We start from the raw sequence: 13,099 nt of genomic DNA, 5'->3' as shown, positions 1-13,099 counted from the left end.
CCACTCAACTGATCAAACAGGTCATCTATCCTTGGCAAAGGATACTTGTTCTTTATCGTCTCTCGGTTCAGCTCCCTGTAATCTATGCATAACCTCAAACTCCCATCTTTCTTCTTCACGAAAAGAACTGGTGCTCCCCACGACGATACACTTGGTCTAATGTATCCCTTCTCTATCAAATCATCCAACTGCTTCCTAAGCTCCTCCATCTCCTTAGGACCCATACGGTACGGTGCCTTAGAGATTGGCCCCGTCCCTGGTTTCAACTCAACGGTGAAATCTATCTCCCTCTTTGGTGGCAACCCCGGAATCTCCTCTGGAAAAACATTTGCAAACTCTCCCACCACTGGTATCTCATCAATTGTCGGACTCTCTATCCGGTCATCTCTCACATGGCACAAGATCAAAGGACATCCCTTCCTCAGATAAGACTTCAAGGTGACAGCTGCAATCAACTTAACTTTGGGTTTGACTAGAAACCCACGATAAGACACACTAACACCCTTAGGACCTCTTAAAGACACTTTCTTTTGATGACAGTCTATCTTAGCTTTATACTTTCCTAACCAATCCATCCCGACTATCATCTCAAAACCATCAAAAGGAAACTCTAGCAAGTCTACAGGTAGATCAACTTGCCCAACTATCATAGATACATCTCTAAACAATCTCCCACATGATACAGACTCACCCGAAGGTATAAAAACTCGCTCACTAACAGACTCATATACCCTCAAACCCAACTGTTTAACATGACTCGAAGACACAAACGACTGAGAAGCCCCCGAATCAAACAAAACAAAGGTAGGAATACCATTTACAAGAAAAGTACCGGAGATAACGTGCGCATCTTCCTCGGCTGCTTTCTTCTCCATCATGAATAACTTGCCACTGGTCTTCTGCCCACCTCCCTGGACAGTACTGGCTGATGTGGTCGGCTTAGCACCCGACCCTTGATTGTTGTTGTTGTTCGTTGGTGGTTTCTGATAAGAATTACCGCCGTTGCGGTTGCCTCCACTCTGGTAACTCTGACTTCCCCGGTTTGGCCATGATCCAGCCGGTCTGTTGCTCGCGAAGCTCTATGCAGGTCTCTGGAAAGATCCCGGTGCACTTGTGCACTCATGTCTCTTGTGGCCTACACCACCACAGCTATAGCAGGTCACTCCCCAACTATTACTCACACTTCCACGGCCGCGCCCAAAGGAAGCCCCAAAGATCGAACACGACCCGGAAGAAAATCCCTTAGATCGATTGTGGTTGCCTTTCTTGTGATTAGACTGGCCACCACCCTCGCTCTCAGACTTCCTTTTCTCACCACCTGACCTCTCCTGAGCCATCTCCACCAACCTCTTAGCTCTCCCAGCCCTCTCATAAGCTTCCTTAACATCAGTAAGGATCCCCACGGGTAACTTATCCATAATCTTAGGGGTCAACCCCCTCTCAAACCTCAACGCCAGGTTATCCTCACTCAAACCCATATCCTCAAAGATACCTAGACTTCTCATTGAATTGCCGTAGTACTCGGCCACAGACATCTCAGCGGTCATCTTAAAACTGTCAAACTCTTCCCTCAACTTACTTCTCACATGTTCCGATACAAACTCCTTCCTCACAGCCCTACGAAACTCCTCCCAAGGTATAGCAGGTAACCCTTGGCTTGTATATATCTCCTTAGCACTCACTTTCACTGTATCCCACCACTTGCCAGCTGCCTCCCTCGGATAGAACGCACTGTTCCACTCTCATCTCATCGGGACGGTGAACCAAATCTAATATGTTCTCCATCTCTCTCAGCCAACTATCAAGAAGGTTAGGTTCCCCAACTCCCTTGTACTCTTTCGGGTTAAACCTCGCGATATAGAGGTTGATTTTAGAATGATCAACCTCCTTCTCCTTATCCTTATCCTTATCTTTCCCCACAGTCTTTAAAGCCTCAGTGAGAGCATCCTGATGCTCCAACATCTTAACGATGTCATCTATGTTCATAAGCTCAGCTCTTGCGTACAAAGCAGTCTTCTTGGGCGGCATCTTGAAACTATATATAAGAAAGGGTAGACATAAACACACGTACTAAACCTCAAAACATGAAAACACGCTGCCCAGAACCTACTCGATCGAGTTCCCACACACACTCGATCGAGTAACGGGCTACTCGATCGAGTGCCCAACATACTCGATCGAGTACCCAAACATCAGACCCCAAACAGACCTTCTGATCTCTTACATACTCGACCGAGTAGCTAGATCGAGTGACCCCCTACTCGATCGAGTACCCCTAGTTACTCGATCGAGTACCCAAAAACACGATTCTGGACTCAAAATCGTCAAAAACCCACCCGATCGAGTCAGTCCCACTCGATCGAGTCATGCCAACTCATAAAAGCTACCCGCATGCTACGTCATATGCTAACATGCTAAACTTTATAAAACTACATTATATCATAACTAAACATGCTACGCATCTTTTCATACGATCTACGAGATCACTTCATCATGTTATTAAATGCCACATTGTAAAACATTCAACATGCTATCATTCCATCAACAGTTTCCACATATTTCATTAACCTTTCTTTCACATTCTCAACCTTCTACTTCGAACATCCAACAATTAACACATTTCATCACATTCTTACACAAGTTAACCAAACACACATACGACTCGACAAACACTCCCCCCATGTGACCGGTTCAAAATTGTAGGGCGACTTCGCGACTTTAGGACGTCTCCCAAGCCTTTGCATTAGCTCCTACAACTTTTACCCCGGGTTCATTTTAATTGACTCCCTATGTTCATTAGGTTCATTGGTTACAGGTTTCAGGATCGTCGCTCTGATACCATTTGTAACACCCCCATACTCCAAGTGCCTTACCAGGACCACTCAGGTATGAAGACATTACCATCTCGGTTACCCGAGGCAATGATAATCAAATAACAATGAAGAAACAACGTTTAATTATAAATACTTAGCGAAGAGTTACAATTCTCAAAACCAAACCAAAAGTACGATACATGTTCTCAAACGATGTTCTAATCGAAATGTAAATAAACTAATAAGCTACAGCGGAAGACTCCTATCATCATGTCGTGGCCATCCCAGCTATCCCAGTACTCATCTCAATACCTGCTCAATATCTGCTCACCATCCCCGAATGGATCACCGCAGGTTTACAAAACAACACCGGGGTCAGTACTAATCACACAATTCAATATATATTAACAATAAGATAAACAGACAGCTTATCTGTCACACACACAATCACGCCAAATCCAATCATCTCAATCACTGACTGTCCACTGGACCAGCCCTGCCAGTGGGGGACCGCAGCCGTACCCACCAAATCCCCGCTCCACATAGTGAGCGATAACCCTGTCCATTAATGTGCACATCCCTTCTGTGGCGGGTTCCACAGAAGGCGAAACTAGGGCGTGAAGCCACTCCCGCAAGTGACCCCACTCAGCCGAGGCCACGCCTCGCGATCCATCAACAACGATCACAACCACAATCACAATACAATTACTATATCAAACAACCAAACACAACACATCAACCAATATCCCATTATGGGACTAATGCGAGTAGGAAATCCTACCCGGTAAGCACACAATCGACGGTCTCTCTTCTTTGAATCAAAAAGCTTCCTCTATGAACCCTCCTCCTATCATACAACACATAAAGGCTACCAAATCACATACTACACATAAACCCCCAAATCTCTAAATTAGGGTTTAACAAAATCAAAGGAAAGACAATAAAAAGGGTACATAGATCTTACCCTCGACGCAAGGAACTCAACGGTATAATCAACGCTAAGAACTGACCTTCCAAACTCCGGGTATTGCTAATAATGCGATTAGGATGAAGAACTTGCTTGCTTTCTTTCTTAAACAGTAATTTAGGTTTTGCAAAAGTGATTTAGAATAATGACGACAAAGCTTATATACCTTAATCGCATAATTAACAAAACCCGAGAAAACTTCCCGTAAAACCGGCTACTCGATCGAGTACCCGAGGTACTCGATCGAGTACCCCCTTACTCGATCGAGTGCCTCAGCTACTCGATCGAGTACCCAACAGGTCAGAAACTTTTCTAAAACGCAACTTACCCTTACTCGACAGAGTAAGGCCTACTCGATAGAGTACCCCAAGACTTATAAATACGGAGTATTACACAAATAAACATTTAGCATTCAAACACAACTCAAATCAAACCTATTAGTCCCACAAGAGCTTCCCCTTAACCCTAGTTTAATCTACTCACTAAATATAATTAAACTAAATTAATCATGCTACCCACTAACATTAAACATAAAATAAATATAAGTAACACAATAAAGATACAAAATTTAAACTAATTACCAACTAAAATTGGAATAAACATAAAAGGGAAATAAATGATATAAAAGATAAAGGAGAAAGAAATTATACCAACTATGAATTATATTAGGCATGAAAATGATAGATCTTGAAAATCGATTACAAAAGACTTGATCTTGTGATTTAATTAAAGACTAATCCCCCTACTACTAAAAGATTAAGGAATCTAAAAAAAAAAAAAAACAATTCCGCCCAAGTGATGTACTACTTTGGAATATTTACATTCTTATTAATTGGTCTCACTAGAATATTTACTATTACACAATATTTGTCTCTTAATTAATTTTAGGGTTATTTAATCGAAATACTCCAAACTATTGAGCTACTTCTCAAATTACTCCAAACTTTGATTTAACTAGCAATATACTCAACTATTACACCCCTTCGCTTTTAATAGAATCGTCTCATTTTCAACCTAAAGTAACAGGTAAACATAGTGCGGGACCCACAACTTCTTCTTCTTTCCCAAACTTGCTTCCATTAATGTTACTCCTTCTACCAACTTCCTCCATCTTCAATTTTTTAAGACCAACTTTTCTCCAATATACAACGCAAACCCATGTACCACCATTTACAATTAAACTCCAACTTCATTTTCTTCATTCTTTCTCCTGCATTTTTTGTTGCAATTTAAATCACCTCTCTACCATTAGAACCTATACATCACCCTCCTAGATCCTATTACCGTTCATACATCACCCTTTTAACCACCACCTACCGCCTATTTTTTACAGCAATTTCAACCATCATTCACCACGACCACCCATATTTCGCTGCCATATACAACTGTTGACCACCATTCTTCACCTTCGCATCCTCCTCTACACTGCTTTGTCTACAAATAGAGGTCGCGACCCTCTCTGCTTCGCCTTCATGCCGTTTGCCGTCGTGCCTCGCTTTCCTACCATCGACCACCGCGACTGCAACCTTGTGCATCCTACAACAGTCAGTCCTACCTCTTTGTCGTCGTCATGTACCCCTCCACCAACAATTGATTTATATTTCTAAAACCCTAGATCTCCAAATCGATTTGGGGTAATTATTAATTTGGGGCTTGGGGGGCGTAGGAGGTGTCATTGTGACGGTCGAGAGTTGGGCTTAGGCGGTCCGTGATTATGACTTATGGTGGATGGTGGCAGTTGTGATGTTCTTGATTTGCGAATGATAATAGTAGCGTATGTCAATGGGTTGTTTTGTAAGGATAATAATGGGGTGACTTGCTAAACAGGTAGTCGGTTACCCGAGTATGATATGAGAAGAGGGTGTTAATACTATAGTTTATTGTGAGTTAAATTAAAGTTCGGAGTATTTTAATAAGGGAGACAATAGTTTGGAGTATTTATGTTAAATAATCCTTAATTTTATACCATAAATATTGGCAATAACTATGCTCAAATATTTTCATAAATCGTCGTATAATTTTTAAATAAACAAGACAAATTACCTAACTACTCTTTTAAAAATGATATTCCCTCCTATTCACAATAATGTCCCATTGTCTATTTTTGGTAAACTTTTATACTTATTTTAATCACTTCAACCCCATAACAATACCCCACCCCAACCCAAAACAATACTTATTTTAATCACTTCACTCACAATAATACCCCACAATACCTTCCCTCTCTCCAATTACCTCACCCCACCCCACCACAATACTTTATATTATTTAACTCCTTTCCTTAATTCCCGTGCCATGTCCACAATGGGACTATTATCCAGAATATGAGGGAGTATTAAATACTATTAGTTTAATTGTTAAATTCTATAACTTATTTATCTAAAAAACCGTGTATTTGCGCACTAGTTTTATTACTAAAATTCTAAAGAATAAGAGAGGAAATAATATAAGTTTTTATTTCTATTCTGATCCTGATTGTTGCGTCTCAATTCTAAGACTCTATACAACAATGACATTTGACACTAAAGGACAAAAAAAAATCACCAAAAAGAATTAGTTAAATAATCACTGGAAAAAATAAATCGTGAACTTGTGTTGCAGAGTAATCTAGTGTTGTGACACTCCTCTTTTTCCTACCCATGACACTTGTTCACTCCTAAATGGCCAACTCATTTTCTACTTTAAAAAAAAAAGACATCCCATTAAAGTTTTCTATTCAACGCAGAAAAGTGAGAGGCAATATTTATGTTCATTTTCTATCCATTACTACTCTTAACAGCTCTTTTTTTATAAGAAAAATTTATTAAAAAAATAAATAAATTTCACAAACGGTCATATTTTTTCATACTCTTTAAATAGAGACCAATCTTGATATATTTTTCATCACAAAAAAATTCTATATTTTTCCTCTTTCACTTTTAATATCCAAAATATTATTTCTAACTTCTATAAAATTTATCTATTATATTTCAATAATTATGGATCTTAATGACCCTAATTTTGGAAATACCTCAAATACTTCACAAAATAAACACTCCCAAATTTTGATTTTAGAAATTACCAAACATCTTTATCACCCCAAAACAATACTATAAACTCTCAAATTAATACAAATGCACACAATTACCTAACTCCCCCATATTATCATAACCCTCAATTTTATCCAAATTTGCAAGATCAATCAAATTCTCAAAATGTTCTAATTTCTCAAAATATCTCAAAAAATTTATTTCAAGAGAATCAAGAAAAGCAAAAAAAACTAGGATAAGATCAACTCCAAGTTCATGGAGTGTTGAGGAGGACATGATTCTTATGAAATCGTGGTGTTATTATAGTTGCGATGAGATTAAAGGGAATAATCAAAAGGGTGAGGGTTTGTGGGCAAGGGTGATGGAAATGTATGAACAATATCGACGAGAACATCCAGATACAATTAGTGAAAGAAATTTGGATTCGATGAAAGATCGTCATCAAAGAATTTGTAGAAATGTCAATATGTGGGTTGCTTGTTATAGAAAAGCATACGCGAGAAAATCAAGTGGAATGAGCATAAGTGATGTTAAGAAAGGCGCACATGCTCAATACACTCTAAACACTAGCTCCAATTTCAATGAAATGGTAGTTTTTGAAGAAGTGATGAGTAAACTAAGAAAAATGGTAAGTTCCAACGGGGATGGAAATGGGAGGCAATCAATATGTTGAAGAAGGCGATGATATCATCCAATAAAGTGGAGGAAGCACGAAAAGATCAAAAACCAATGAAGATGGAGATTATGTCATTCCTACAAATCATGATACTCCAACTAGTATTCCTACATCTAGTATTAATCGCCCTCAAGGGAGGGATACTGCTAAAAAGAAAAGAGGAAAACAGAAAGTTACAGAATCTTCACATAATAGCGAGTTCACTGAAGAGTATCGTGCAATGAGAATAATAAGAAAAAAAGAGCTCGAAATGTCGGAAAGGCAAATTCAAGAAATGGCCAGGTTTAATAAAGAAAGAGATGAAGCTGAGAAGCACAAGAGCTATGCCGCAATATTGAACACATTATTGGCAAAAACTCATTTAACTCCGGCACAAGAACCTATGATAGAAGATCTTACAGAGAAAGTGATGGGTAAAAATTTTTAGTTGTGTATTGTCACTTCGTTTCAGTTGTAATGCCTTAATTTTATTGTCAATGTAGAAGTCAGTGTATTGTCATTTCATATCAAGTCAGTGTACTGCAATTTCATTTAATTTCAAGTCAGTATACTGTCATTTCATTTAAATTAGTGTATTGTCATTTCTTTTTATTGTCAGTGTAATGTCTTAATTTTATTGTCAGTGTATTGTCACATCATTTTAGTGTAGCATGTTGTCAGTTTATTGTCATTGTAACATCATTTCATGTCTAACATAATTACAAACTAAATTATTGTGTTTCAGTATTCTAATATCTATATAACATGCTTGACTTAGGAAAATGTGATATACAATTCAACAAAATCTATTACCTACATTTATCTCTCAACCAATAATAACCAAAAATATGTCTGATTCTGAAAATGAAAGAAACCTAAACGATTCTAATATCATTTCTTTTGATCAACGAATGAGAGATTTCTATGAACGACAAACAAGAAATATGCAACAAAATCGTCGCATGGATAACATGGTTAATGATATGATAGGTTCCAATTCAAATCTATTTTCGCAACCATCAAATCCTACCCCTAAAAAAAAGCGTAGATACTACGAAAGAAACCGAGAGGAAGGTCACATGCGGTTATTCAAAGATTATTTTCATGATAATCCTGTCTACCCTGATCACTTATATAGGCGTAGATTTCGTATACGAAAACCTCTTTTTCTTCGATTAGTTGAAGCTGTGAGTGTAAATGATACATTTTTTCAAGCAGGACCAAATGGATCTGGTCGGGAAGGTCATTCGACATAGCAAAAATGCACTGTAGCTATAAGGGTTCTAGCTTATGGATCAGCTTGTGATGCTGTTGATGAGTATTTACGAATGAGAACCGCACAAATTTCAAAATGTATCACCAAGTTTGTGGAAGGAGTTATTACACAATTTGGGAACCAATACCTAAGAAGACCAAACGAACAAGATGTGGCAAGATTATTGCATGTAGGGGAATAAAGGGGATTCCCAGGTACGATGGGAAGTATCGACTGTATGCATTGGCAATGGAAAAATTGTCCAACTGCTTGGCAAGGGAAATATGCAGGAAGAAGTGGGAAAGCAACAATTATTTTAGAAGCCGTTGCGTGCAAGTTATGATCTTTGGATATGACACGCGTTCTTTGGAACACCGGGTTCGTTGAATGATATAAATGTACTTCATCGTTCTCCTGTGTTTGACGACATCTTAGAAGGGCGTGCTCCAGAAGTTAATTATTACGTGAATGGTAATCGGTACAATATGGGATATTATCTTACTGATGGTATATATCCATCATGGGCTTCTTTTGTTAAGTCAATCAGTACTCCTGTGATTCAAAAACACAAATTGTTCGCACAACATCAAGAAGCTGTCCGAAAAGATGTGGAACGTGCATTTGGAGTATTACAAGCTCCATTTGCATTTATCAAAAAACCAAGTCTAGTATGGGATCCTAACTTGATGGATAAAATCATTATGGCATGTATAATAATGCATAATATGATAGTAGAAGATGAACGTGTCACATATCTTAACCAATATGATACTCCCGACTTTGAAGGGGAAGATCTTGATGACGATACCTAACTATCTACATATTCAACTCAATGAATTGCAAGTTTATCGACTTACATGAACAATCAATCACGACTTCAAAATAGAGAAACTCATAATGCTCTTAAACACGATTTGATCGAGCATATATGGCAAAAATTTGGTAGTAGCAATTAATATTTTATTTTTATTTTTAAGAAATGTATTAGTTTAGCGTCTTTTATTTCTTCTTACTATTAATGTACTTGTATTTTATTTTTAACTTATAAACTTTTAAGAAAATTATAACACAATAGTATTGTTTTTAATAGTTAATAGTGTGAATATTTAATGTAAAAAGGAGAATATAAAAGGTGGGGTATAGGAAATAGTAAAAAGTGAGTGTTACCAAAATGTTATTGTTAGAGTGTCCAAGTTATGAGTAAATGTTATTGAAGTGGAAGAATAATGAAAATGTGTAAATATTAGTATTATAATCATAACACCAATGTTATCAAAATTATTGTTGAACATAGTCTAAGTGTCGGCTAAAGGAGTGTGTCCCCTCTTTTATCAAAATATTAGTATTGTGACTCGATGTTATCAAAATCTTATTATTGTGACCCGATGTTGATGATCAGCGAAGGAGATTGTGGTGGTGAGGAGAGATGAGGAGTAGTAGCACGGTGTTGGGTCAGGCTCCACTAATGGTGCTTCTCTGGCATTGGAATGATACGGGTTCGCCTGAGATGTAACGTGGTTGGCGATGTTGCAGGCTCGGGATGAGATGCTTAATGGCGGTGGAGCAGTACGGTGGTCGAGATTGGTGGAGAACGCGCAACAGGGACCCAGAGCCACAACCAGCGCCGAGTACATAGGCAAAAACCAAGAAAATCTTAGTGTTCTCCTAGCCGGGTAAAGGCACGACAGCCTGATGGCCGGCTGGTGGTGTGAGTTTCGGTTCCAGAATCGAATTTGGTGTTGGCGGCCTGAACGCAGGGCTAATGCGAATTAGTTAATGGCAATGAGTGACGAGAAATGGTGATGAAGGTGGTTGTTAATGGTTAACTTGATAATGGTGATTTATGCTTGTTGCTATTGGTGAATATAAGCTAGGATAGTTAGGATATGTAACTAATTATAACTACCCCGAATTAAATGAGTTTGTTAGAAGTTGTTACAAGGTTGTTATACTCAATCTAATTGTAACTACTATAAATATATATGATGTATAGAGGATTCAATACAAGCTTATGAAATATAATTCATTTTACAATATCATTCTCTCTCTCTCTCTATAATTCTTCCTATAATTCTCTCTCTAATTCATCAATGGTGAATTAGTTTATAGTGAATATGATTATAAAGTTGAGTTTACAGGGGAAAATTGAAGTACGGGGTTCAATTGTTGTTGATGGCTTGTTCATTGAATTGGTACACTGATTGTTGATGGAAGATGAGTTTAGCAAATGAACAGCCTATCAGTGTAGATTGTTGTATATTGTTGGTTGACTTCGGGTTTAATTGACATTTGCTCCATTTGATTAGCATAAAACTCGTCTTACTTCAGTCGATTTCCTCTTTTATTCCTCCATCAATACCTACACAATTAAAATGACAAAGAGCAATACTAAATTCCCAAAATATAACAAATACTAGTTTGAATGCCCGTGTGTTGCAACGGGGTAAATTAACTTATTTATAATGCAAAAAAAAAAAACGTTATAAGGGTTTAATGTTTACATTCTATGTCTAATGATTTGTTTACATATTATTAAAATATCTCTTTAAAAAAAAAAGATTAATATATACGTGGGTTAACTTTTATTTATAATCATATAATCACCCCACCTTATACTAATCTTTCGATGTGGGACAATTATACTATTTATAAGTAATATGTCCACCAAACATGGATTTTCTCCTGATGTGGGACAATTCTACTATTTATACGTAGTATATATTCATCAAACCTGCATTGTTTTTCAATGTGGGACAAATAACATACTCAGAATTACACCATCTTTTTTTGCACTTAGTTCGACATCCAACCAGATCCCGAATACCGAATACGGACAATCACTACTCATTATATCTAATAGTTATATTTAAATTTAATAATATGATCAAGTACTCTCCATTAATATTTGTACGTTGTTTTTCTTCAATTTTTTTTTATCAAAATTGAGATACGGAAATTTCCAGTGGCACCCCTTAATTTTGTCAGATTTTCCATGTTACCCCTACTTTTAAGAATCTGCCTATAGTACCCTTGAGGTTCCATTGTTTTGCCCATGGTACCCCCTAGTGTAAATGTTGTTAAATGGACGTTAAGTTTGATGATGTGGCAATAAAATAACAATTAAAAAATAATACCCCTTTATTGTTTTATTGGTACGGATATCTCTCTCTTATAAATAAAAATTTAATTAACTATATCATTATAATATTGAAAATTTCTCATGGTAACCTTGAACTTTGATAGATTACACATGGTACCCCTAATTTTAAGTTTCTACAAATGGTACCCTTGTGTTCACCTTTTTCTTTCCCAGAATACCATTTGACAACTCCCGTCATAACGCCATTACTCCTATGACTTGTGACGCCTTTTTCTTCTGTTATCTATTACACAAACACTTCATCATCTAATTCCTAAATCCATATTTTATTTAATAAACTAACATTTAATACCTAAATAACAAAACACAAATAGCATGACATGCTCAATTACTCATCTAGTTACTCATAGGAGCAACGACGTTATGAAAAAAGTAAACACAAGGGTATTATATGTAGAAACTTAAAATTAGGGGTATTATGTGTAATCTACCAAAATTCGAGGGTACCATGAAAAAATTCCGTTATAATATTGACCATTTTATCGCTCTTTCTCCCACCTAAAAAAAATATTGCAACTTTAAAAATTTAACATTTAATTCAAGATTATGTTTAAAGTCTCTTATATAATAAGTATACTTTGAGAGATTCAATATATTTGGGGTGATACCTAAGTTCCAAGGATAAATCCTATTTATAATCATGGAATCACCCCACCTTGTGATAATCTTCTGATGTGGGACAATTCAACTATTTATACGTAGTATATATTTATCACGCCTACATTATTTTTCAATGTGAGACGAATAACATATCTAAAAGTACACCATATTTTTGAGCCTAATTCGACATCCAACCCGATTTAGTAATAAGCAAATACTATATTATCTATTAATATTCATAGGTTTGTTTTCTATTTTTTTTATCATAATTAAAATATGTGCAAATAATATGAACCTATACTCTAATGATAGAATTTTTTTAACACAATTCTAATTATATTATTTAAACGTAGTATATTTAACACACCCACATTATTTTTCAATGTGAGACATATAAAATCTATAGGTAGAAAATATAATGATATAAACTTTTAAGAGCTCTCCAAGACAATACTTAAGAGACTCAAAAGATTTTGGGTTGATGCCTAAGTTCCAAGGATGCCTACTATTTATAATAATAGAATCATCCACCTTATGCTATATTTCGATGTGGAAAAATTCTATTTTTTATATGTAGTAGTTGTCACACCTATATTATTTTTCAATGTGGACATATAACA

At 36.7% G+C, this 13,099-nt stretch overlaps 1 protein-coding gene across 1 annotated transcript; it reads left to right on the top strand.

Moving 5' to 3' along the window:
* Positions 1 to 8,312: 8,312 nt before the first annotated feature.
* Positions 8,313 to 9,531, top strand: LOC141640824 (uncharacterized). The gene is made up of 2 exons (XM_074449505.1): positions 8,313 to 8,706; positions 9,155 to 9,531. The coding sequence occupies exons 1-2, from the start codon at positions 8,313 to 8,315 to the stop codon at positions 9,529 to 9,531; spliced, it is 771 nt and encodes a 256-aa protein (XP_074305606.1).
* Positions 9,532 to 13,099: the final 3,568 nt, after the last annotated feature.

This window comes from Silene latifolia, chromosome 2, assembly GCF_048544455.1.
Source record: "Silene latifolia isolate original U9 population chromosome 2, ASM4854445v1, whole genome shotgun sequence".
Classification (NCBI taxonomy): domain Eukaryota; kingdom Viridiplantae; phylum Streptophyta; class Magnoliopsida; order Caryophyllales; family Caryophyllaceae; genus Silene; species Silene latifolia.
This window is presented reverse-complemented; position numbering and strand designations above follow the sequence as displayed.

Coding starts and splice junctions, on each gene's coding strand:
- LOC141640824 (XM_074449505.1), top strand. CDS start 8,313: ATGTCTGATTCTGAAAATGAAAGAAACCTAAACGATTCTAATATCATT. Junction 8,707..9,154: donor AAATGGATCTGGTCGGGAAG/GTCATTCGACAT, acceptor ACGACATCTTAG/AAGGGCGTGCTCCAGAAGTT.